Source organism: Falco cherrug, chromosome 3 (assembly GCF_023634085.1).
Source record: "Falco cherrug isolate bFalChe1 chromosome 3, bFalChe1.pri, whole genome shotgun sequence".
In the NCBI taxonomy this organism is placed as follows: Eukaryota; Metazoa; Chordata; class Aves; order Falconiformes; family Falconidae; genus Falco; species Falco cherrug.
In genome coordinates this window covers 61,655,465-61,682,800 of record NC_073699.1, presented here as the reverse complement: position 1 = coordinate 61,682,800, position 27,336 = coordinate 61,655,465, and the positions used below count along the sequence as shown (strand labels likewise).

Genomic DNA, 27,336 nt, shown 5'->3' with positions numbered 1-27,336 from the left:
GGAGGGATCACAGTTGTCTGGGGAGGAGCAAAGATGGAGAAAAAGGATAAGAAAATAAAAGGGGCTGCTCAGCTGTAAACAGGTGGCCAGTCAGCACACTTGTCTGGCCAAGCCCTGCGGGTAACCTCATCACGCACAGTCTGTCCTGTTTTCTCATTAAACTCTTCCCCTGGGTGAGGGGGTGCCTGTGCTGTGCGCATGGAGGTTTAAGTGCCAGCTACTGGGGAGGGGACCACAAGTCACAGGGACCTGTGTGTCTCGGGTGCCTGTGGCTGGAGACAGCGGAGCATGTACATGTTGTGCGGGTGTGCGTGTAAGCGTGGGATTGCCAGCAAACATCAAGCCAGACCAGCCAGTCTGGGAGTTTGGGAGCCAGGTATCGAAGTAGCCATACTGAAGAGACCATAGATACGTTATTGAAGGTATAAGCAGGTCTTCTTTTATTTCTTAAGTACTAGATGTGAAATCCATTGAATGTACTAAAAGCAATGACAGGAAAGCAATGTCATGTTGTGGCCATTGTGCTCACTCTTTCTGCAAGGTGGCAAGGCTTCTGAAATTTACAAGCAACAAGTGCCTGTGGGGAAAACCAACCAAACAGAAAAACAAAACCAAAAAACAAAGCAACACACAAAATTTTCTCTACTTTTAGAGAAAGAATAACTAAAGGCCTTTAACTCCTTCTCAGTCAGAACCCCAGCAGACTAGGGATTTGTATCACTTCTTGTCATATAAATTCCCTTTTGTGCTTCCCTTTAAATTCAGTGACTTACAATTCTGTTTCCAAAGGACAGTGATAAAACTGGCTGATGCTTTACCTGGAGAAGATTCCTAGGCAGAAAGTTTTTAAAACATGTTCTTAAGTATTATAAAGCGCTTAAGTGAGCGATGGTTTGCTGGCATCCAGACGTGGTGAAATAAGAGCCCCTAAAATAAATTATGATTTTTCTTGCAAAATTAGTAAGACTAAATAAACATCTTTCCAAATGGTCAGATTTGTCAGAAAGAGCACTTTGAATATTAATAAAATTCTATTTTATTCATTTATGTAAAGAAAAAACCCCTCGAAACCAAAATTTTAGTTTTGGCAGAAACCATATTATTGTCCATGTAGATCAGTAACTTTTACAATATGCTTCCTGATAACACTTCCCTGGGAAATTCCTGAGAAAGAAAACACAAGAACCAGTAATGTCTTTTTATTAAAACACCACTTAAAACATTCATCATAATAAAATACACTGGAGGTTGCTGTATGACATTTGCATACACACAATGTTTACAGCAAACTCCGGACAGCACTGGGAATTACAGAAAGTGAGGGAAGCCCTGGAAAGTGTGCATCCATATTACCTACTCTCAAGCCATTACACAGACAGCTGAGCTTACATTTTTCGGCTGTTCCCCACAGATTTTCCTGGACAGTTCCCCACCCCCACCCCCTGCCACCGTACCTCCTGCTCCCCACCCTTGCTGTTCCCTTGACTTGACCTCACAGTGAAATTCTGATGAATTAAATGGAGCTGGTGTCACAGATCCACGGGGCAGCAGGTGCCTGCCCAGAAACGTTAGCCCTGGTTTTCCCCCCCAAGAAGATTCTGAACTACCATAATGTTTCCAATAATTGAACACTGCAAGATTCTGAGGCATGCTAATGACCTGTAGTGATGCTTACTATATGTCTTCTCCTATCTTGGTGAAGATAATTGATGATGCATCACACTTCAGCTAAAAACAGTCACAGCTACTCTAACATATTCTTTCTCTCCATTCATTTTAGGAAACTCCAGCAGAAGATAACATGAATTGTCAAATATAGGGAGAACAACTTCATGAGAAGCTACGTTTTTCTATTCACGTCTATGATTTTGTATCACTTAATTGCAACTTTAAAGTATGAAGGTATTCCATTATCCACCAGTTCAAAACAATAAACATTAATCTTTCAAGTACTTCTTTATAGCTGAAAAAGAGACTGAAGAAAGTAATGTTATTTTCACAAGAGTAGATTTTTTTATTCTTATTATTACTACTTCATGAAAGAACTGTATCGTGAGAAAAAAAATGAAAAAACATTCAGGCAAACTTTTCAACAAAATACATTTAAAATGACTGCTTTCATTTGTACACGGTACAGATAGACAGGTGTGACTAGAAAACAGTTTAATCCCTCTAGACTGAGGTTAGTGAGAGAAACATGAATAGTCAAATTCTTTTTTGTGTGTGCATAGGCATATACACATTAAAAAAAAATTTCAATGAGTTAAAACCTACATCATTATAAATACCAAAAGCTGATCATTAACTACTCACACACTTTATTCTTGTACTTAGTACCATTATCAGTGGAGCCCTAACCGGGTCATAGTAAATGCTATGTAACTGTCCACATATTAAAACGTTTACTTGGAAAAACAGACAATATTATAAACTCAGAATATCCTAATTTTGCTTTTGTGGACACATCTTCCCTTCTTCAGTGACAACACATCATGGGGAGGGGGCGGGAAGAATTGTTTCGGAATAAATATTTACAGCAAACTACTAAATGGGAACATGCCTGCTTCCAACTGCTCAGCTGGTAGCCCTGTACCGCTTGCTAATCCATGTAATTTCATTCTTTTTTATTCATTTTGTCATTAAATCTATAATCATCTTTCATGTTTCCTTTACTGGACTGAACGTTCAGGGAGTAAGCAACCCCAGAGAACAGTGCAAAAGGAAGGAGATGCAACTGCACTTAACAGCTTTATTTTGGTATCTCACAGAAGACTGAAAAGATAGATATATATTTAATATATCAATTATGCAACATAGGCCCCGATGTACTTACGAAAGCAGGGCAAATGAAACTTGGAAGAAAAATATCCCATACATAGTGTTTTGTTGGGCAGCCCTTCTAAGAAGGTAGGATTTTATCCACGACAGCCCATGCGTTGAACTTCAAGAGAAAGCACGGATTTTTAAATTTTTCCTCAAATGCCACCTTCACAATAGAAGACTAAGCTCAGAAACTGGAGGCTAATAAAATTAAAAAACAAAGTCAGAAACTAAAACAAAAAAAACCCAGCCCCTAAAGAACAACCACCCCCCTCCCCTCCAACCTAGCAGCCATTTAACTTTTTGTTGAACTTAGATGATGGAAATCTCATTACCATATTCTTAAGGTTTCCCTACTCTAAACTACGAGATATAGTACTACATTCTGAAAACCAGTACAGTCAATACTTTCAAATCAAAGGAAAACAATCAGAACAGCAAGGATGAGCATGGCTGTACCATTCAAGCAAAAATAAAAATAAACATAAAACATAGTGTTGAAACTTCTACTAGTTAGCCTTGCGTATGAATTAAAAAAAAAAAAAGTTTTCAGATTTTATACATCTTTTTTTTCAACCAGGTACATTTAATTGCAACCAGTAGGCACTCCACCAAAACGCAGTATTTGCAATCCCCATCTCTTTAACTGAGAGAGATTACTTTGGCCTCAGTATTTCAGTACTACAATTTTCCTGCTTCAAAACATGCAGTTCATACATTTTACAGTTTTACTGCCATAGTCGATGCATTCTGGCCCAATACACTCACAGCAGGCGTTGTGAAACCATCGGTATTTGGAAGCTCCCATGGACTCGCAAGAGATCTTGCACTGATGTATTGACATGCAGTCATCAAAATACACCACAGTACACATGTGTTCTAAACCAAGAAGGGGGAAAAAATTTGGTTTAAAAGGTCTTAGAATATTTTTAAAGGTTAGTTAAAAATTAATTAAATGTGCAGCTTTTGAAGTAGGATTGCAAATCATCATGACAATGAGGCAAAAGAAAAAAAAAAAGGAGATAGTAAAAGCAGAGAGAGAAGAGGCAGAGAGCCAAGGTACAATCTATCAACTTCAAGACCGCAGTGTCTACAACTCAACCGTTGTCTGCTCTCCTCGGAATGTTTTGGGGTTTCATCCCCCAGTTATGAGAGATACCTTCTGAAGTGTAAGGATGCCAAAATAACAAGCCGGCATGTGTCCTCTGAAGGTAATGAATGTATCACTTTCACAGTTGCCAGCAGTTACTATATGCTATCATGAAAAACTTCAGGTTTAGAGTTGTTTTTTAAAAAACCACCAAACCCCACTACATGTAAATGTTTCTCCCCTTGCCTGCAACTCTACAATATTCTTCAGCCACATTAAATCACAGAGCTAGAGAATCCCCTTTTCCTCATCTTGAAACTGCACTTTTTTAATTCCTTTAGCAACACCACCAGCCTCACTACTAAGGTTAAGAAACCCCTTCTGCCTAACCGTTTACTTTATTCTTCTAGCATCCATGCTATTACTTGAAATGCCACGAAGTTCGGTGTTGCAACCTCAAACTGGAGCAGAGGCATTCATCACAACTACCGAATAAAACCATCCCTCCCCAGTCTACTTCCAGTTCTCCAAGGTGACAGATGCTACCAACTTTCTTCTGTGCTGAACTGTGTGATTACACTTACTTCTTCCTCCAAAGGACCTTGTTTGCATCACGTTTACCTCCAATGTAAGTTGGCACAGTTTTGGGAAAAGCACAACTGAAAGCTGTCTGTGAACACGAATGTCTCACTCGCACACATCAGACAGATTTGAGAGCAGGAGATGTCAGGGGTCTTTCTAGCCTAGTATGATAAGGTGCGTGGATCCAGGAGAAACATACTGACCTACATTCCAACATGGATTAGAAAAAATATAATCCAAACATAAATGGTAAGGCAAGACAGTGGGGTTTTTTCTTCTGAATGATTATAGAGCTATGGAGAAGGGTGAGTAACTCTCAGTGCAGTGTAGTTGTTAACCGTAGCGTTTACTCAGTCTCTTATCTGTGAGCCAGTCTCGGGAGGCTGAAGAGCACTGGAACCTCCCCTTCAAAATATTGGTGCTCCATAGCTGAGCAGCCTCAGTAGTACGCACATCTCATGGCAAGCCTTAAGGTGAGGTCCAAAGGTGAGTCGAGGCTAGCAATGGTCTCCATCACCTTACAAGTCATCAGATCTAAGCAGTCTGTTTCCCCCGTACCAACAGTAGATGATCTCTGCGGTGCCCATGCTTTTGGGCACATGACAGGGGACAACACAACATACAAGAGAGCATGATGCACCCTACAGCTTTTCTGTAGACGCATCCTCCTCCTTGACATGTGGAAACCCTGCCCGCTCTTCTGAGAATTATCATTTGTTAAAACATGTATGAGGGAACCCTGACCACTGTCAAATCATTCTACTACTACATAAACAGCTGCAAGAGGGTCACAGGACATGCTGCCCGTCCACTGAACGCAAGAGAGTATTCACTGCCCTGTTCAGGCTCTGCACCGATGTACACGTCTTGCAGACCCCCTACAGAGGGCAACAGGCGGTAAGGGCCTTGGGGAGGAAGTGCAGACCTGTAGCTATAGCAGCCTTCTGGTGCCAGACAAGCTGTGCTGTAAGTAAAGCTGCAGTTGTCCAAGAAATCTTGGAGTACCTGAAATACTGCTGGGAATGTCAACAAAACACCCTGTATCTGTGTAAGTCCTGTCCCATTCCTGGCACTTCTGCTTCTATGACCCTTTATAATAAAGCCTGAGGCACAGCAACCAGAGGAAGAGAGTTCTCAGAGAAAAAAAACCTGTGCCTAAAACCAACCCACATATCTACAGCTTCAGTAAGGACATGTTATTCACAGAGGGGAGGAGGAAAGATCAAAAGAAGTGAACGTGATGGTACCACGTGCAAAGAGTGACCAGCCAGGTGTACACCTAAAGTGCTCAGCCAAAGCTGAAAAATGGTAGGGAGATGCAGCCACCACAGCCTCAAAGGCAAGAATCCACCCAGAGGTCATACAGCAGGTCCATCTTCTCACAGAGGACACACAAGAACTTGGCAAGGATTTCATCACCAGCAACAAAAGGCTCACCAGGGTCCCACGAAGGAGCACACACCATCCATTCCCAGGAGGTCCAGACACTCTCAGGGATCTGTCCCTCTCACACCTCACAGGAGGTTTGCAGTGGAAGAGCAGGATGTGAGGAGGTAGAGGCGAGTCTCCAGGCAGCATTCCTCAGGAAATCTAAGCACCAGCGAGTGCCCTGTCAGTCACCTAGTTCAGTGCCGGCGTACAAGCACAGGAATCTTACAGAAGCCTAAGACATACTCATACTCTTTGTACCCTCTCGCTTAAACCAAGTTCACTCCTCTGATACGTTTTTAGTAGCTTTCTTGAGAAGTTTGACCTTAAGTGCCAAGGCGTCAGCTGGAGGCACAGCCTTTGCCTCGAAATACACAATCCTGGCTAATGCAGAAAGATTTCTTCCTGCAAAACCAGCTTCCAAGATGCCATCTCCAACTGACTGACTCTTTACAGAAATGAGAGTCCTCTCCAAAGGACTGCCAGAATTGCTCACTGCTATCATGTTGACCGCTGCACTCCGACAGAGGAAAGCCCACAGTAGGTCAGGAAAGCTGGTCAGGAAAGCGGTGCATGCTCTGAGGTGGGCTAGCTGCTCCCAGCACTTGCAGGCTGTCTTCAGACCAGAGAATGACCAGTGCCCTCTACGTGAGGAGACATCTGTGTTCACCTTCACGTTAACCTCACCTGTGACAGACTCATCCATTTTAGTACCAGTCAGAAGTCCTGGAGAAGCCCAGTTCATCAGCTAATGCCTACTGAAACTTGAAATAAACCTCTTGTGGAAGAAGAGCCTATGATTTCTAGCATGTAAAGAACAATGACACTGAACCAAGACACTGAAGACATTGCCGGGAAGGGGGTGGGGTGGGTGAGAAGAACCCAGAGGATGAGCAGCACCAGACCCATAACTCTGGCAGAACCAGATGACAGCAGTGAGGTCCTGTGAGACTGGAAAGACTGGTCGTCTCAACCACTCTCCCAGAATCAAAATGAGAACCAAAGCCAAACCTCGACCTTACTAAGGCGGCAGCAACAACCAAAGACATTAATCTTGACTGGAGCAGAGAAGAAAGTTTATTTCCACCTGCACACAAGCTAAGAGGATTAGGTCCTAGAGGACCAGTCCAAAAATGCCGTGAAGGGGAGAGAACAAACTGTACGCTGCAGGCCAGAGCCAGCAGTAGATCTGGCTGGCTCCCAGTAGCTCTTGTAAGCAGCTGGAGTACACGCTCCGTGTATACGCTACCAAATGATTTCCGAAGTCTCGTTCACTCGGAGCCTCACCAGGTCTGAACGAGGCAGATGGGCCAGGGTGCATTCTGTTGTCATGGGACACCCCTAGTCCCCTCCTCAGCAGCCTATGTGTGCCAGGGTAGAGTCGGAATTACTGAAAGCAGGAGAGTTCCTTGCCTCACACATTAAATCCCTCTTCGTAGGCTGCAGAAACAGAGTTACACAGGGAAAAAAAATACATACCTACAGGCTCAAATGGGATCCGGGAGAGTATTTAAATTGTTTCACAAACCTAATTACATAGTCATCACTTGGCTCCCTCAGTGTAGATAGAAAGGGTATTAGTTAGCGCAGTTACAGCTCTTTCATTTGCATTTTGCCAATTGTCACACAGTAAGGACTAGACTACAGGTGTGGGGGGAGAAGGATGCAACAGCGTTCTTTTTTTCCCCAGAACGTGAGTTTCTCACCTCCCCGCCCCCTGCAATTCATACCCAACAGAGGTTGTGTAGGAGAAACAACAATCAAGTCTAAATTGAAAATAACCACAAGAAATGAACTCGCATTTCTATCAGGCTTTGCTACAATTCTATCTGTGCAGCAAGTGAGACCTGTACTGGTACACTATGGAAGAATTTAGCAACTTGGAGAAAATTCAGTTCTTGTTAAGAAAAAATGGGTATCTACAAGATGAAAAAAAACTTTCCCAGTTAATGACAATTCCCTGTGTGCCACCTTTGAATTTAAAGGTGCTATGCAAGTTCAGTTGTCTGCCGGTCTGTTTATCGGTAGCTCTAAAAGTACTTTAAAAAGGCAACTGTCCATCCAGCAGCCATACCGTTTTATGCCAATCAGAACTTATAAAAAGAAGCATTTTTTAAAAAATAAAAATCTTCCTAGAGTATCTACATAGGTAGATGCCACTTTACTGGATTTCTAGCTCTCCTCTACCTGGCTGGCACTGGAGGAGAGCGGAAACGCAGAGTGGACACCATCCCCTGTGTCACCAAGCAGTGTAAGTCAGAAACCCTTAATTACAACAGATTTTGTTTCATCAGTTGCCAAAAGATTATCTAGTTCCCCTCTGCCTCTTGCCAACATCCTGTCATCATCTGAAACAATTAAGCTTATTTAAACATCTGAACTCACAGTTCAGAGCTCTGAGGGTATCAGCTAAAAGTAAAGCAAAAGGAATAAAGTATAAATATAGGTCTAGATTAATAAATATCACAATCCTCTCTGAAGCACTGGCTCAGATGCCAGAAACTACTGATACAAAGAACTCCAGCAGCTCCAGCAGTGCACACATACTTTGGCAGCTAAAACGTTACAAGTCAATTCACAGGAGGAAAGGGAAGACACTCATTAAGATAATAACGGGGAAGTTCAAGGTCTGCTGGCTGGGCTTGCAGTAGGCTGTGGCAAGAAAGGAATGCTTTATATCCCACTGTACCCCACCTCCTCCGGGATCTGCAGCCGCCCTCCCAGGGCCGGTGGCTTCACACCACTCATGCACAAAGCTCACGGGTTCCCGTGGCTGGTACTGCTTTTCCTGGCACTCGCCCAGAACTGCACTCAGCAAGTCTGGCATCCTGGACCGGCTTAACAGCAATCCCTGCATGAATGTGCGTTGAAATTAAAATCAGAACGGTGTTACTCGATGTAACAAGGGGTACCGGTAGGCAGAGCCTTTCCAAATTTTGGTATGTATTCCAGAAGATAGCACAGGACTACTTGTCCCCTTACCAAAGCCTACCTCTCATTAGCCCCTCTCCCCTTACAGACAATGCAACAGGCTGCTGCCAGCACACCATGTTGGAGTGAAGCACGCAAGGAGCTGCAGAAGAAGTATAAAATGGAGGAGGCACAGCACCGTAAAGAAAACGTAAAGCATCTGTGTGTTCCTGCTCACAGGAATATTCTTTCAAAACCCTGAATGTCATGGCCTTGAAGACAACTGCTTAGTGGGTCACCTTAAGGATGCCTCCGTTTGCAAGATCTGCCTTAAGCCTAGCAGCATATTTGGGGAGAAGGAAAGGGTCCAAGAGATGGTCTTATTTCTTCTACTGCAGGCTGTGCTTGTACTGCTACGTATGTACTGCAGCTGAGCACGCACACATACACCACACAGACCCCCCTTCTCTTGCAGTGGTTCCTTAACACATGCTAGCTTGTTAAACCACAGGGACTTGATTGCATGACTGAACTTTGCATAAGCAGAAGCCATCAGACTCCAGCAACTTCCTGGGCTCCCTCTCTGCGCCCATAATCACAAGGCTCTTTAGCCCTTGACCTGCTACTCTTCCACCTTTTGGTTACTGCTTCCCCACCAAATTAATCAAAAAAGCATTAAAAACAATGCCACCCCACGGCTCACACAACATCCAACACAAGAGGTATAATTTCCCAGTTGTCCTTGCTTCCACCATAATAAACATCAGCTGACCAAGGCCAGCAGCCAACTTTTCTTTCCACCTTCTCTGTTCTCAATACTCAAGTCACCCATGCTTTTATAAGCAAACTTTAATGTCACTTTGAAAAAGCAGAGAACTATGAAGCTATCTGCATTGCAACCAAGAAGAGAGACTCCTCAACAGACTTAATTATTTAGATACTTAAAGTATAGGATGTTGTAAGCCATCTTCTACCTCTTCCTGTTCTTCTCCATCACTAAGAGGGAGGAGGCACAGTCAATGATTACAAGAACAGCTTTGACATTTATTTCTGTTCTAAGTGTCGACTGAAGCCTGAAAACCAGTGGCATTTGGTAACTATTTCCAAATACCACTGTTGCTTTTGGACTGTCATCATTTCAGTGAAAGCTCTTTCAATCTAATCTCTAATACATTCTTAGTAAATGAAATGGAGACTTCTGACTAAAAAAAATTGCAGTGTTATGTATTTGTCTGTGTTGTTACACTCAAAACTCCTCCACACCCTCGAGATGCAATTCAAATTCCAAGTTTAATCCAAAACTATCATTAGCCCATCCTGTTGGTATGGTAGTAAAGGACTGTTAGGGAACATCCATCTGGGCTGCAGGACCTAAGTACAGTGGGGTATATTTAAGATTGTTCTAAGCACCATATTTCCCCCCCCCAAGTATAATTTACATCTTTAAATACCGTAGCATTTGCACACAGGGGTTTTTGTGGCTTGCCATCTAACGTGGCTTTCTGCATCACTCTTATAATGGCTAGCAAACGTTTTAATAACGTCACAGACATATGAATGAGATGCTTTCTAACCATCTGGAATTAATTTATTTTCCTAACGTGCCTTAACCAAAGGAAATTAGAAAAGTTGCCATTACAGTCCCATTTAATCAACAGCAGTCCTGCTCAGAAACGGAACTAGGTCAAAGGTTCACAATGGTATGGAAAAGCAGCATGCCCATCCATTAGGGTATCTTTCATTGATGAGATAAAAGAGCCATCGCAACAGCAGCATGTGGGGTTAAGCATATTTAAAGTGTGTGTTGGGAAGGAAGCAAAGCATTAATTGCACTGATAAAACAAATCAGATGCTCTTTTTTCTCTGTTAAGCAGCAATTTCACTATGAACTGTTTATGAGATTCTTTTAAGTCTGATGTAATAATTTCAGGGAAAGGTATTTCAGGTTTAGTATGGAAACTAAGTAGCAGAGAGTGTTTTTCTTATGCCACTGTCATCACTACTTCAATCTACGCATCCTCCCCCCCAGCAAACAATATCCTGAAGCCTGTCCTCTAAAGTGAAGGTAAGAATATAAAAAACTCGATAAGAGGAATGAGTCCGTAAGTTGAACCCCTGCCCCCAAATTATTTTTAAGATTGCCTGTCACATAGCCCTCCTCAACATACAGAGCAGTCTTGCTAATCTTACTCAGTTTACTGTAAATCCTGGATTTCTTACAAACCATCCTCCTAAAGAGTTCAAGTTATGCCAGCTCAGATGAAAGAAATAAACATCTACTCCAGATACAGGTTTATAGCATGTGGCTTTCTCAAACCTCTGAAGCCATGCATTTCAGTTGCCTGCCTTTGCACTGACACATGATTTGGATTCGGTTTTTGATCTGTCCTGTCTCCTAAGCTACAGGTAACTGCTTTGAAGTCAAAGAACCTACTGTGCCACCGCACATGAAATAACGTGAAGAAACTGCCTCATGCCACAGGAGGAATTTTACAGATAAACTCATGTGATTCAGCATCTCCTAAGATCATCAAACACTGTAACACCATCTTCCACGTTCTTCAGTACTTTTGCCTCGCTCCTTTTTTTATGTCAGGCCCAAAATTAGACTGAACTTCTCACACTTTCTTACGGGAAAAGAAGAAGCAAGCACAGACAAGCAAAGAATACGCACCAAGGCGGCTCCTGGAAGAGATGAGAGGAAACACGAGGAATTTAGACACTACACTCATTACCTTTGTCACTAGAGTAAGGTGCATGGACATTGTTGCTTGGAACAGAGATGTTCTGATGCTGTGGCTGGTTCACTGTTTCTAAAAAGGAAACAAGGTTCTCGTGGTGCGACAGTTCTTCTGCCACAGGGAAGGAGACGATATTCCAGTTCAGCTGAGTATCCCCTTCTGTCAGTGCCCGGAAAAGGGAAGGAATTGGTTCATGCAACTCCTCGACAGTGCTCTTGGATGTTGGAGGTGTGTCACTGTAATTGCGAGGATTGCACATACCTGCAAAGAAATGAAACAGTAAGTTACATGAAACACCCTAAACTCTTCCCCTTGAAACACGCAGGAATATTTAGAAAATAAAATTGCTGTTCTTTGCTAAGCAGAACGGAGATTTCTCATACATATGCCACTCTTAGCTCACTAGCTGAAGTGCCACCACATAGAGCAGGATGAGCTTTCCATAATGACAGATTTCAGATCTCTGCAGACTTCCACAAAACACACCTGTGACTTTGTGAGACCCCAGTGAAAAGAAAAACCCAATCCAAACAGCACTTCGCTTCTCTTTTAATGCTAGCATCACAGTTTAGAACAAGAAGAGTTCTCTTCCCTGGGAAAAGAGACAAAGCACAGTATAATGGATACTAGCATAAATCTGGAACAAAAGTTTACAACTGAACATAGTATCTTGACAAGTCCTGAGGCACACGAAACTTGTGATCACAATTCAAGAATCTGATCTCATCAGCTGCAGCAGTGCACTAGATCTATTTAGTCATCTGCCAGAGATGCAAAGATCACTATCAGGAGGGAGCCAGACTCTGAATTACTTTTCCTGCTTAGAGACAACTTAAATGAACCTTGTTTTGCTACTTAGCTGGAGGGGTCACTACAGGCAAGATGCCTATTTCCAGGTTACCTCTTCCTTACTTTTCAATGGATTTTGTGGTATCTTTTTCAAACCTTGTATCCTTTTTTCTCTTTGCCATTTCCTATGAAATGTTTTTGTGACATGCAATGCAGGTCCCAGTTTTTTATAACCATTTAAACGCTAACATTTATTAGTAGCAATGAAACTGAAGGATATCTTGATTTAGTCCAAACATTGAAACAACGAAGATTAAAAAAGAAAAGGTGTATCTGCACAGGTATTTAAATTCAGAAGCAATAAAACACTATCAGAAGTCAACTGGCAAGAGACAGACAAATCCATTTTCCTCATGCCCATCTGCATATTGTTTTGGGTAGTTTCACAGACACAGTTCACACTAATCCTTAAGATACCAAAGTGATATGGGACATAAACGTTCAAAGTTTACCTGCCCCACACCACCAGAGAAGCATCTCCTGCCCTGCAGATCCATGAGGACTCCAGCTTCAGAAATCGTATTGCACTAGAACCTTACACAAAAGCACGATCTTTTCAATCTAAGTAGATATATTTCCATAATGAACAAAGCAGAGTGAAGTTTGTCCACGACGATTAGCAGATCTGGCAAATCTTAAGCAAGTGGTTAGCATTACCAGCATTTAATAATAGGAACACCACAAGGCAGTCTGCTCCTATAAAAAGGTGAGCCAAGTATTGAGTAGGAAAAAAAATAAGCCTCTCCTCCAAACAACATCAGGTCACACTGAAAAATAATTCCGCTTACACAAACTTCCTACCACAAGCAATTTTTTCCTACTCCTCTCCACTAGGCTTGTTCTTCACAGATGTTCCTGGACTCACTGCCTTGATAAAAATGTTCTGTCCCTGCATTACTATCTTTTAGTAAGCACTTGCAATACTGACCATACAACTGTAATAAAGGATGTCCACCCGAAAATTAATTAGGAAGATATCAAAACAGGTTAGCATTTCATACACATACATCAAGAGACGTACACTTCAGTTGATACAATTGTATTAATTTTGTGAAATGGAAACCAGTGAGCCTTTCCAGAGGCCCCCTGTCATGCCGGATTCAGAAAAATTTCACTGATAAGAAGGATACAGGAAAAAAATAACATAGATTGTTTATTAAATTATTGCAGAATGTGTACAAGCTTGTGTGTGTATCAGTGCAGTATTAAAATATTACCAAGAAACCATTGCTCATAGTTTAAGGGGTTACTGCTCATTCCACAAAGACCCTTCCCTCTTACTATTTTTAAAAGCATTTTAATTATAATAATTATATTTTTATATAAAGAATATTATAAATTGCTAGCTTTGGTTAAAACAAAAATAAAAAAGCTTAACTTATGAACAACTGGTAAGGAACAAACATGTCTACATTACTGCTTTGGAGTGGATGAGAGGATGCAGAAATGGGTTATGGAAATGATGGGAGCAGACAAGCTTTTACACGAAAGACCATAAGTACTTAACTCACAAAGCTTAGAAAAATGGAGGAAAGAGGAACCCGCTGCTGTTCTCCCTCATCCACTGGGTTTGTTTTCCCCTGTCAGGGAAGGGAAAGAACATTCACACAAAACACAGGGCATCAACTGAGCATCAGTACAGTTAGTGCTGGAGGGCAGGAGATAATTCCTGACTTCAGGGCAGACATGACCTGAAAGACATGACAACCTATCTGCTTTTACATTAGACATGATCATCTTATAAAGAGACTTAAATATCAGCTCAAGTATCAGCAAAGAACTATCCCCAGGAAGCTGGGCATGGCTTGCGCTCCCGTTTCCTCATTTGAATAAGGCTACAGCAAGGATGACCCTACACTGAAAAGAAGGACAGGACCACACCATAGAACCAAGCAAGGTCTGAGGCACCTGCAGAACCACCAGGAGATGTTTCAGCTTACTCAGTACAGGGAAAATGAACCTGAAACCTCATTAACTTCTCTCCTGGATAACACCATGCGAAAGAGTAGCAGTATAGCAAGTAATCTGCAGATTTAGAAAAAAAAAAAAAAAAAAGTGTGTAGACTTTGCTTTTTTCCTTTACAACCTCAAAAGATAGGTTCTTCCTCTCCCTAGAGGAGCCTTGCACAATACGCCTTGCTTTCTACAGGAGATGATGGTTCTGGACTAGAGAAATAACCTACTATCCCATTCCTCATTTCTATGAATATGACAACAGCGCACTTTAGCATTGCATTACATTACAAAAAGCATGAAGGCACTGGAAGGGCAAAGGGGATGGGGAAAAAAGGATATATATACACACATACTTATTTATATTTTTTCACTTTTCAAGGAGCTCAATATCAAATAGAAAAAAACCCCAAAGTGTAGGGCTCCTTTTTAAATGTATATCCTCCACACATGCATAGGCTGAAAATACGTTATGCCATTGAGAAGAACCACACATGCGCAGGACCGTGCCACTCCACTGCTTACTGAAAGACAGTAAAGCAAAGGTAAGCTAGCCAGAACCAAGCAAAAAGCAGGATGTCAGAGGGCATATTTACATCACGATAGAACAGGAGAAGCAATGGACTGCACTGAACAGGAGCATTTTGACACTAATCATCTTCATGAATTCAGAGAAGACCCAGCCAGCCAGACAAGCTGAGGGCAGGTACAACACTCAAAACACATCCCTTTCATGGAAGCCAGAAGGATTTTGAACGGCAGCAGAGGGAAACTTCCAACAAGTACAGACGGATGAAGCTTTCAATACATGTAAAACAAGAGACAGAACTAGAATACACCCTCCTTAAGCAGGGGAAGCATTCACTTGCAAAGTTCTGGGCACTCTGAACACTACCTGTTAGTAGTAATACTGTTGTTATTAGGACTATCATCTAATCCTACAGTAAGAACTTGTATGCCTCTTTCTTACCCTCCATGAAAAGCTCTTTTTGCAAATGAAAGAATGATGAAAACAGTGGGCCATGCATATTTACTGCTAGTCCCAAGGATTCGTAAGGGAACTCAAACTTAAAATTGCCTGTGTGGCAGCTGTAAATACACTCGACAGTTTAGACACCTCCATACAGCATCCAACCCCTTGAAGCCGGTGCTGTGTAGTATCCTCATGATGACAACTGAAAAAGCAGTTTATGTTTTAGAGACAAAATTAGTAAGTCAGTTGTGATGACATTAACCAAGAAAAACCTGGACTACCACCCCTCCCACTCCACAGAGCAGATACAGCCTTCAAATGTTTGGTTCCCCACAGCAATTGACTCAGTACCCACAGAATGAGCGGTAAGATGTTTAAAGCACAGATTCTGTCCCGATGTTTTACTTCTATTATAAGACCGTGAGCTCAGCATGTGGCAGGAGGAAGCAATTTAAAAAAAGAAGAAAATCCCAAAGAAATGCAAGCTTACCAACACAGTCACAGCACTCATCCCAAAGTGTGCCCAGGCAAAGCATGCACTCCTTACAGCAGGAACAGTTCCCTTCCCCAGGGCGGCACTGACACAGCTCCTGAAAACGACAGAAACTCATTACACTGCAGCAATCCCAAATGTAAAACACTAACACAGCAGAGCGATTCTTCCTCAAGCCACAACTCAAATTATGACATTAAAAAAGCTTAGTACACTAATGCAGTAGTGAGTAAGTGGTAAAATTGTTCCAGCCAAAGAACCAATCTTAGTTTACAAAAGGATCTTCTGCAAGATTGTTTTGGTTTTGTGGTTTTTTGTTTTTTTTTTTAAATAGGTGACATTCTGAAGACAATTTTCATCGAGAAGCCACATTTAAAGTCAGTGTTTAAAAGAGAACAAAATCCTACTCACGGGAAAGGTGTGTGCACTTCTGTGTATGCCTCAGCCTAGAAGTCCTTTGAATGTTTTTCCCATCACAACAGGAAATTCAAAGCAGCATGTTTCTTTATATATAAATAGTGCATGTATGTTATAATTTAGCTAAAAAAGCAAGTTACTATAAGCCGCATGTGTACATTCAAGAAGACACACAACATCTACCATCACACCTACTTGTGGATTCTAAAAGGAACGTACTCAGTTAAGCCATCTGACCACAGGATTTTCTGCATCTCTGAATGCTTGCTACACATTGCTCTCCATCTGCAGTATTAGTGACCAGATTATTTTTTTTCCCCCCAGGTCCAGCTGATTTATTTTCTCTATTATGAAAATAACCCTCCGCCTCCTCCCCCCTCAAACTGATACCCTGGGATACTTCCAAGACTTCTGGAGCCTCTAGAAAGTGAAATGGTATACGTACACATTTTTTGTTAACCTTTATTAAGCTAAAAAGATGAAAAAGGCATGGAAGCAAGAAGACAAACCTTTCTCTTTACGTTACCTAAACCTAAAGGCGCTGGTTTAGCAGTCCTGCAGGAGACATACACTTATGGACCTCAAAGCCTGGAAACAGCTTACATGGATGAAGGAAATCTAAAAACCTGGCAGCCTCCTTCCCTCTAGCTCAAATCCGTACAAGTAATTCGTTTGGCCAAAAGACTGTGGCTACATGACAATAATACATGGGCTTGAGTTACACCATACTGCAAAACGTGGACAGCCAAGAAGTCACAGTCAGTTGTCCTGTCGAAGCATTTGGTTTTGATGACGTCTGCCTAACTATCACATTACGCACAACCGGTGAGAAAACAAAATCCCGTTACTGGAAACACTGACCACAGGATCGTTCCCACCCTTGGCTTTACTGGAAGAGCCACTGGCAGATCTCTATGCACCAGCCTGGGGAGCAGATGATGCCCATCCCCACTCTTTGATCCTGTTCTCCAGAGGCAGGGGAGGACACACTGTGGTGTGGCTGGGAGATGCACATGGACAGGAGGGAAGGGCAAGAAGATGGCTTGGTGTGAAATTCTCCTAACCTGGAGTCACCACCCCAGGCTGCACCTCAGGGAACCACAGCTGGGTCAGCAACACCACTCCTTACAGGCAGACACAAACATCACCCTCAAAGTCTTTCTGTAGCACCTTGGGAAGAAGCCGAGGGTGCAAAATTCCACTTTAACCTCTCCTGCACCAACTCACGCAGGCACACAGAAGACCAAAGGGTGCATTTTGGAGGGAGAGGCCAGATCTGGCAAGGGCTGGCTGGGGACAAAGCTTAAGGATACAGTGAATCAAGCTGCAAGTTCTAAAACTCCAGAATGTGCTGCAGACACGCTACAACAACATAGTATAAATGCATCAATCCCTTATTTTTCCATTCACTTCATCCCAGATCACAAATCTTGAAAGCAGCAAAGAATCACAATTCAAAACTACTGTGTGTGCTATGTAATGCTGAGAAGTGCTGTCCGTTGTGAACTGTTTGCCCTGCTGACTGATGCAAGTGTGAGCTCCTGCTCCACATGCATTTCTGCAATATGCAGTCTTAGGAACTATTGAAATTTTAGAGTGGAAAACTACCAAGATTTTTACTTTTTCATGCTCAAAAATTATTAAAGTCACCTATTACTATGCTGTTTCCAAGTGAAAGATGAAAACCAGGCTCATTAATAAGATACACAAATTTTTCCACAAAAGGAACCACAAGCTTAGAAAGATGACTTATGTGAATGAATGCTGCATTTATGTAATATTTCTCTTATCATTTGATAAATAGATTGTGTCAGCCTTGCGAATAAAAAGCCTGAATAAAACAACTTTAAAAGCAGCCATGAGTAAAGCACTGTTACCTTGACCAGAGAATAACATTAATACATATTAGCATTAAAAATATCCTATATATTTGTTCTTCAACAGTAAAACTGGGCAAACAACTTTATACTTATTAAAGACACTGTAACACCCACAAGCCACTACGTAGGAGGAGGCAATTCTCCATAAACTATTAAATGTAATGCATGAATCAAAGCCAGAAAATTCACTAAATTTGTTTCAGTTTTATAGAAGAGCATTCTTACAGAATTAAACTTAACCTTAAATTCTGGACTTACAACGTAATAAAAAAAATTTCTACTTCGCATCTGTATGTGTCAGCACTATCCTGGGACCATCATTATACCCACCAGTATTTTAACAGGTTTGTTTTCATAGGAAGGGCTTAGGAGCAATGTGATTTTTGGAAAGTTTTTATTTTTTACCTTTTATTTTTTTTTAAACTTGGAGGGGGAGGAAGGAAGACAGACCAACCTGATTAATCAGTCTTCTGCATGGTTCTTCAGCTCCCCCCTTCTCAGAGTCTGATCATCTCTTCAGGGCAGTAACTGTATGTTTTTCCATATATGTGTTTGCACGAACATGGTTTCCTTAACCACTCTTGAGTCCTTCTGCCTGACTCATCCACACTGGATACTTGTACAGGATACATCTTTTAAAAAGAATGCTTACACGAGATGTGGGTGAAGCGAGGCAGGATGAGAAACGTTCCTTGTTGATAGCTGGGGGTGGTGAGGCGTCAGTGGAAGAAAATATTACTCATAAGTCAGCTTGGCAACCTCCCAAGCTGAGCTACTGAAGGTGCATCAGAGAATGTATTTTGCTAGGCAAGAAATAAGCCTCTCAGTCTAAAAATACAGCATTAAATAGGAAGCAGGCGTGTTCATACAATAAAGATACTTCTCCTCCAGACAGCAAGTAAAGGTTTTTACAAGGCATTTAACATCTGCATTTTTTCAAAGCTTTCTTGAAACGACAGAGGCTATTTTCTCGGTGCAGTGAGATACAGGACCTGAAGGCACTGGCAACATCTTTGCAAACTGGAAGGGGGAGTACAAGAAAAAGAGCTCATGCTTTTTTTCCTAGAACAGTTTAACAACAGAAAATCTCCTGGAAGCAAACCAGCCAGAACTGTTTTGTTAACCCGACTGTGTTATGTACTACAGCTACAACATACACACTAAGAGCAATTTTTAGACACCCGAGCCCTGAAGTTAAGGAGTGGTGTTTATTTCATACCACAGGGCTAAAAAGTCTTGGAAATCCTTTCAAGCTGAAAGTTTGTACAAAAGATTAACAGAAGGCGAAGACAAAGATGAAGAGATATTTTAAGTGGAATGACTCTGCACAAGCTGAGGTGACTGCAGGCATGTAGCGTTCAGGACAGAAAACGCCGTATTCACCGCAAACCCACCCCTCTTAGGAGGATCTGAAATCCCTGCCTGAACTACAGCGCCGTTTCCTACGTACTAGTTTAAAGAGCTGCTGCAGATGAGACAGCAAAGCTTGGCTTCCAGCACGACGTGGACATCCCCACCCCAGCCTGGCTACTGCAGGTAGCTACGCACTGCGAGAGCCAGCCTGGGACTCGCCTCAAACCCGTTTGCTATAAACAATTGTGGGAACATCCCATCCTAGAGGTTTCTGCCTTCAAGGATTTCCTCCATGTTTCAAGGACACAATATACGCCCCCGCTCCACCCAGTGAGCGTAACTGGCCTTCTCATCTCCTCCACACATGGAAACATCAAAACCACCCATGCATCCAAGTCAAAAACAGATGTGCTACAACAAATGCTGCGATACACACGTTGTGTGCAGCCAAGGCTCAGTGGCCTACCTGAACAGCAAGGTAAGGTCAGTTATTGGCATCAACACCCCAATTCCAGAGATGTGGGAAGGACCTATGTCCAAAGCCTTCAAGGATACTAGTTTTGTGGTCCCACTCTCTGCACTCCCAAGTCTTATCCACAACTCCTTCAACAACTGCAGGAACAGGAAGCCACAAAGCTTTACTGCGAAGGCTAAGCTGATGCAGAGAGATGCCTCAAGCTATTTTCTTACAGGTCTTTGCTTACAGAAAACCAAGAAGTAGACTACAAGAGCACCAATGAAGCTACAGCCTCAAGACGGAAAAGGAAAGCTGAATGCATGCGAGCTGTTCATTTCATGCTCTGTTCCGGATCTAACAAAATAAATATTTATGTAGGGACCACCCTTAAAGCAGAGCAGCTCCTAAGGAGTGGCAGTAATGACTGTACTGACTTCTGGCCATGCTGGCAAAAATATTTATGTTAACTGTATGCTTTTTGGGAGTGTGGGTCTTTTGTCCCGTTACGCCTCTAAGACAGGCAGCCTCACTTTCTGCACACAGATGCAGATGACAAACAGTCACATTCTGTTTGCTCCCTCAGTCATCTCCAAGTGACATTATCTTGGTCTCTAGCCATAGATTTTGCTGAACTAGAACCGTTATAAAAATAGGTTAGGGGAAAACATCATGCAATAGTCAAGCAAACTCCATCAATACAATATTATATTTGTAAGTTCAGATTTCTCCAGAAGAGTTTAGTGGGGGAAAAAAATTGACAGATAAACTCTACTTGTATACTAGCCCAAGAAGCACAAACTTCACATACCAGTGCAGCACTTCTGCCACAACAGTGCTGAAGACTTTTTTTTTTAAACAAAAAAAAAAAGCCAAGAAGGATGACAATTGCTTGAAGTCAAAGCTTTAGGAGTCTTCATATCCATAATCAGACTAGTCTGACCTGATCTGTTCTTCTATAAAGAATGAATAGTGACTAGTATGCCAGGCCTGTTTGCAGGAAGAGAGCAGCCAGACGGTGAAAATGAACAGCAGCATTCCACCGTAATTGTACACAATTCACCTGGCCTCGGTTACTTTAGGGTCTCAGAGAACTGCATACCATTTTGGTTTTAGGGAAATGCTTTAAAAACAGAATCCACATCACCTGTACAAAGTAAGAGAGAGCACATCTACAACAAGTAAAGCAGTAGCGGGGTCTCTGCATGCACAGGGTTGTGTTGCTGCAGAGATGCCAACATAATCCAAGTAAAGCACAGTTGTGTGAGCCACCTCCACGCAGCGCTGAACCTCAGGCATCTTACTCCCAGCTGAGGAAGGACTCCAGTAGCATTAGCTTCACTTCTCCTGGGCTGTACTCGAATCAGACTAGCTCACAAAGTTTAAATGCTGGGTATCTCAAGCTTGACACAATAAAAGGTGACTACTTGGAAGGAGATGCCTGTGCTTTCACGGACAGTGAACTCCACCAGTGGCACAGGAAAAGGAGACAATAGGTCCCCCCTGTTTTCCCCTTCATGTGGGCCAACAGCTTTCCCCTGAATCAACAGATCTGTACCACTGCACCTGCTGTTTAAGCACCTCGTACATCTAATGTCACAGCTAGCATCTTACTTTTTAAAGGTTTCAAGCCTAGAAGTAATTTGAAAAAATGCAACAGAAGAAACTTTTAAGTGCATCAATTTGTCACAGTCACAATGCCCAATGTACCAGCAAAAACACTGGGTTTTCTTTGAAAAGGTAAAGTCAAAAGCCTCTTCCCTGTTCCCGTATTTAACAACTTCACAGACGATGCTAGGCCCAGGAGAATCAGCAAAATATTTTTTTTATTTTTTTTAAAAAGCAATGGCAGTGCAGAAGCCAGAAAGAAGCCAGTTCAGCCTACAGCCAGTCTTCATTCCACAGGCTGGATTTGTGAATCTGGGAAATATTTTTATTTGTAAACAAGACAAATTTTATACAGAAGTCAATGAAATGAAGTAAACTTGAAATGCTTCACGCTACTTCTGCATCACTTTTCAGGCTGTGATTATACGTTTACAGTAAGCATACTAGCACATTACCAGCATACGATCCGTGTTCTCTCTGCTATTGCATTTCCAATCTACAAAGAGGCAGTAAGAAACTGTTTCTTTTAGAGAAGCTGCAAGTGACCACATGAAAGCTACTTTTTTCAATATGGACTCGAGAAGCATGCTCAATACACCACTAGTAAATAAATATTTAGTAGTTACCAGAACTGCTTGCAATTTTGCTAGAAAAGGCACTTTTGTTCTGCTGCACACTGTACCTCTTAACTCCTCCTATATGAGCAGCAACCTGGTCTCAGTCTATTTCTTTCAGTGCAGGCAGACACACAGCGAGTCAAAAGCAGTGCCTGGATTTGAGTTTAAGATCCATTTTCTAGCAGTTTAGCTCATAAGTATTTGTTTTGGGCTTTTTTGTTGTTGTTTGGGGTGTTTTTGTTGGTTTTTTTTAGGTGGACTCACATGCTTTCAGAGCTTGCCCATCACCATTAGCAGCTACAGGTCCCTCCTGATCAAAATGCTTTTCCAAATGCACCTCAGGAGTCTAAGACAAGTTAGGTCCCTATTCGTGTTAGTTCCCTCATGTGAGTTTTTAGACATCTTTTAATCAACTGTACAAACCTGACATTATGGAGAGCATCAGGCGTCAACCACTGACCCTCTGCCTGGGCCAGGAGATTTAAGAAAGTGGACAGATCGCAAGTTAAGGGGAACAGATATGGACAGCACCTCAGACTGAGACAGGAGCACTGTAAGCACATCTGAACCTCACATATTGCAGGTATCTTTAAAAAACCAAACCGTTGCCCACAGAAACCTTTCTAATAAAATGTCTGTTTTAAACTGCTGCATGTTCATAATACCACTAATAAAGAAGAAAGAGACTGAAAACTAACAGCATGACTGGTAGTGGCTTCTAACGGTAACCCAGCAATCATAATTCTCAACTTGAAAATGTTTTCATTAAAAAAAATGAAACATGCCCATATACACATGCACTTAATCTTACCTATAAAATGGTTGTTAATCTGCATTTGTGTGTGCAGGAGACCAAATAAACTTCTTTAAAAAGACACTATTTAACACCAAATACCAGTTATTTGTATCACTGGATCAAGCCACAGCTTCAGAACTGTCTCTTGAACACTTAAAAGCAAATAAAGGAACCACAATTCCTACCTGTATCAGACATTTACTGACATCGCTAGCACAGAGAGCCTTATTGCAGCCTGTTGACGACTGGATCCACAGCAGGAACAGCAGGACAGCGACCATGGGTGCCGTGATGTACTGAGACCTCATGTTTCCTGCAGGTGAGCAATTTTCACAAGTACTTCAACCAGCACTGAAATAAAAACCAGCGAATGAGAAGGCTATTGGAACACAACTTAAATCCTACTTCCCTTCCCCCTTGCAACTCCTTCAATAAAGATTAATATTTCGGGGGAGGGTGGGGGGTAGGGGAGAGTTCAAGTGGGTGTGCCTAACAACAAACCCAACCCCTCCTCCCCCACCTAACTTGTGTATTTGAAGCTTTCTGCTACTGAACCTTTGGATTGAAGCTGCAATATACTTAAGTGAAGAATCTCGAGTTTGCAGTATCAACCACGATACCCTATAAGCAGTGACAGTAAAAAAATGCCTTCCAAGACAAAACCCACCAACGAAGCCACAATTCTGTAATGCATAAAGCAGACAGATTTTGTGTAGCATCTCCTCAGGCTAAAGGCACATGCAGGTGTCTAGAAGCAAAACTATACAGCAACTTTTTATGGCCTGTGAGGTTAAGTTGCCATGTCATCTGTAATGTAGACAGACAGTTGTTTTCATGCTGATGGATGTCACATCGCCTTTCGATTCAATCACAAAGTTCTTAACCTCTTTTTAAAAAAAAAATGTAAATGCTAACATTGTATATATATGAAAAAAAAAAGGACCGGAGGCTTTGAACAATGTAATTTTCAGGAGCCAGGCAAGTGACTGAAGTCAACCGGAGACAGGATCTGCTACTTCAAACGGAGGATGAGCCGGGTTTGTTCAAAGCATTCCACCTTTCCCCCCGGTGCATCCCGCAGGTGGGACGTCGCCAGGCCCGTGCCTGGCCGTCCTAGTGCTCGGCCAGTGCGCCCAGCCCCGGGAGGGACCCGCCGCACCAGGCACCGCACCAACATATAATAAAAGGCAGCCCATGTTTGGGCAAGCTTACAGGGATTGTTCTCCTAGGAGAGGAAAAAAAATGCTAATGGGGCACTGGATTCCTTTCTTTTGGTATCTAGAAACGTTTTTCTGCTTTAGGAACTAAAAAAACCCAACGCGCTCAGCGAGCAGCATCCGAACACAGAAGAGCGGAGCCAGGACCCGCACACACACCGCCCCAGGTCAGTCTGCTTCAGCAAATGCCCCCGAACCGCGCCGTGCCGGGCGCCCCGCCAGAGCCGGGGGGACCCCCCCGCCAGAGCCGGGGGCACACAGGGGGGCCCCGGGGCCGCCCCCCGCGCCGGGGCTCGCCGCCCGCCCCCCGCGCAAGGGAAGTTCCCCCCCCGCCCCGCCGGCCGCCCCAGCCCCGCGGTGCCGCGCCGCGGCCAGCACGGTGCCGGGCGGGACGGCGACACAGGGCGCTGCGACCCCGCACCGCGGCGCCCCGGCGGGGCTGAGCCCGGCCCCCACACAAAGGGCTCCCGAGACGCGGAGCCGCTGCCGGGAGCGCCCCGCTCGGGCGCGCTGCCGCCCCGGGCTGATGGCGCACGTACCCCCGCCCCGGGCTCCCCCCACCGCGGCACCTTCCCCCCACCCGCCGCTGCCTCCCCGCACTTCTGCCCGGCGCCCCCCGGCAGCCCCCCCGGCAGCCCCCCCGGCGGCCCCGGCTGCCCCCGGCCCCGGCTCAGCATCGCTCCCCCTCCCTGCCGCGGCGCCCCGCCGCCCCCCGGGAGGCCCGGGCCCCAAAGATGGCACTGCCCGCGGCCCGGGAGGCCGGTGACAGGGCGCGAACCCCCTGCCGAGGCGGCCCGGGGCAGGCGAGCCCCGCACGGGGAGCGCCGCCGAAAAGCCGCCCCCCCGGCAGCGGGGGCCCCGGCCGCCTCCTCCTCCTCAGGCGGGCGGCGGGGCGGCTGCGCCGCGCCGCACCGAAACTTTCCTTCCACAAAGAAGCAGCCGCGGCCCCGCCGCCGCCTCCCCGGCCACCGGCTCCATCCCGCCGGCGCCGCCGCCCGCTCCGCTCCCTCCGCCCCACCGGCGGCTGGCTCACCGGGCGGCGCCGCGGGCCGGGCACCCCCCGCTCCGCCGGGGGCTCTCGCTGCTCCGGCGGCGGCGGCGGCAGCAGCAACCGCGCGCCTCGGCCCGCTGCTCCCCCCTCGGCCGCAGGCAGCGCGGAGGCGGCGGCGCGGCCTCGCATCGCCCCGCCTCGGGGCACCGTCAGGCGCCAGGACCCTCCCCCCGCCGCCGGCAGCGCGCCCCGGGACCCTCCGCCCCGGCGGGCAGCGGCTGCGCGGAGCGGGGCCGGGCGGGAGGGGGAGGCTGGCGGGGCGAGCTTCGCGGCCGGCGCTGCCCGGCGGGACGGGAGCGGAGAGCGTGCGCGGCGGCGGCGGGAGAACGCTTCTTCCGGGGCGAGCGGCCGCAGGTCCCCCGCGGCCCGGGGCTCCTGTGGGGAGGCGAGCCGGCCCGTGGGGCTGGGGGGGGCGCCGGGCGGGGAGGGCGTGAGAGAGCGAGAGGGGACGGGGCAGCCGCGGCGGGAGGCACCGGCGGGCAGCCCCAGCCTGGCGCAGAGCGGGGCCGTGCCGTGCCGTGCCGTGCCTGGGGCAGAGCCGGCGGCGCGGGGCAGGCGGCGGGGAGAGCTCCGCAGGGCGGGCCCGGCCTGTGCTGAGGACGGGACCCCCCGGGCTTGCGGACAGCCTCGCTCAGGATCGCCACGACCCTGCCGCGCAGGTGGTTTATCTTCCCGCCGAGATCCAAGGGAACAAGTGTGGTCCCTAGAAGAAGAGCGCAGGAACGCAGAGTAGCCCTCGCCCCCCCCCCAGGAGGCAGCTGGACCCCCGCGAGGCAAACAGGGCGACCACCCCACAAGCTGCTCCCGTGCCTTCCTCTCATCCCCCCTCCTCCCCTCCCAACTCCAACCCCTTCGTTGAGGGAAGCCCACCGCAGGCTGGCTGTCCTTAAATAACGCCCGAGGTATCATCCCGCAGAGTCAACGTGAAAAAAAGTAACAATAAATACAAGACTGGAACAAAGCCGGGACTCAAATGAGAGAAGCCAGGAAATCGTCGTCTAAGAGACTAAAACATGTGGACAGTCCCCTTCCTTCAAGCAACTGAATTTTTATTAAGCATTTGCAATTGAAAAAAACCCAAAAATCTGTTTCACAGGCACCGGTAACAGGAAACTGTCTCTCCTTGTGCAGACGACACAGGCTAACCCTAAGAACCATCTGTCTCCACATCTCCTTAAAAGACAGGGTACTGCCAAAATATTTTCAAGTTACCACAAAAATGTTTTTTGCTGATACTTCCAGAAGATGAACTTTCCGTTTGTTTTACATCAAACACACCCAGACCCCTACCCTCCTCCCAGCCCTGCGAGCGACCCCTGGGGTGTTCTGGCTGCCAGGCGGGCACAGAACTGCTGCCGTGGCCCCCAACATCATCCTGCTCCCTGGTTTGGGGTACGGCCCTTGCCCGGCCCACCCTGACATCCTTGCTCTCTGAGCACATGCCAAGGTACCACTGTGCATGCACACCAAGGTCCAGCTGTAAACCTGCTTGGCCATCTTCTCCGTCCCTAGGACTTTGTCACCTGCTTCTTTTCTAACACAGCCAACACACCTGCGACCCAGTTTATCTCTTCTGTTGGTTATGCAATACCCTGAACTAGCCACATCCTGTACTTCAAAGTCTGTTACGGGTTCGCCCACCTCCAGATATGTACGTTATGTTTTATTACTCTTAAGTATCTGATAAGTAAAGTCGTACCCACTTACTAGTTGTTAACACCTTGTAGCTTTATCCATTTTTTTTTCCTTGGGATTTGAAGCAGATTAATACAGATTTCTGCATTATTTTGAAATTCTACAGCTACATTCAGAAGAATATTTTACTTTCAGGAGACTATCACATTTGCATTTTCCTCAGGTACATCTTCAATTCTGAGCGATGTCAGGAAGATATTCCTACATAAGAGCAGGCACAACTACTCCTTCCACAGGCACCTAATAAAAGTGGAAGAAAAAAGTTACAGGGCAGGAACTACATGTTAATGGGTTTTACTGTGCTTGAGTTACTGTTACTTTATTCTGGACTGGAACTAGCAGCTATGTGCACAGGGGCAGGAACCTCCTGCCCACACAGTCTCTTGTTCCATGCTCGTTTGCTCTCCAT

At 44.9% G+C, this 27,336-nt stretch overlaps 1 protein-coding gene across 4 annotated transcripts; it reads right to left on the bottom strand.

Moving 5' to 3' along the window:
* Positions 1 to 1,183: 1,183 nt before the first annotated feature.
* Positions 1,184 to 27,293, bottom strand: TWSG1 (twisted gastrulation BMP signaling modulator 1). Of its 4 annotated transcripts, none has more exons than XM_055706254.1 (5): positions 26,932 to 27,293; positions 23,150 to 23,315; positions 15,837 to 15,936; positions 11,566 to 11,832; positions 1,184 to 3,699 (listed from the first exon to the last, which is right to left on the bottom strand). In XM_055706254.1, the coding sequence occupies exons 2-5, from the start codon at positions 23,270 to 23,272 to the stop codon at positions 3,518 to 3,520; spliced, it is 672 nt and encodes a 223-aa protein (XP_055562229.1). In that variant the 5' UTR covers positions 23,273 to 23,315; positions 26,932 to 27,293; the 3' UTR covers positions 1,184 to 3,517. The 4 variants fall into 4 exon arrangements, with proteins under 4 accessions (XP_055562229.1, XP_055562230.1, XP_055562231.1 ...); XM_055706255.1 differs by having other exon boundaries at positions 26,940 to 27,293; XM_055706256.1 differs by lacking the exon at positions 26,932 to 27,293 and adding an exon at positions 25,215 to 25,387 and having other exon boundaries at positions 23,150 to 23,277.
* Between the last annotated feature and the right edge of the window lie 43 nt (positions 27,294 to 27,336).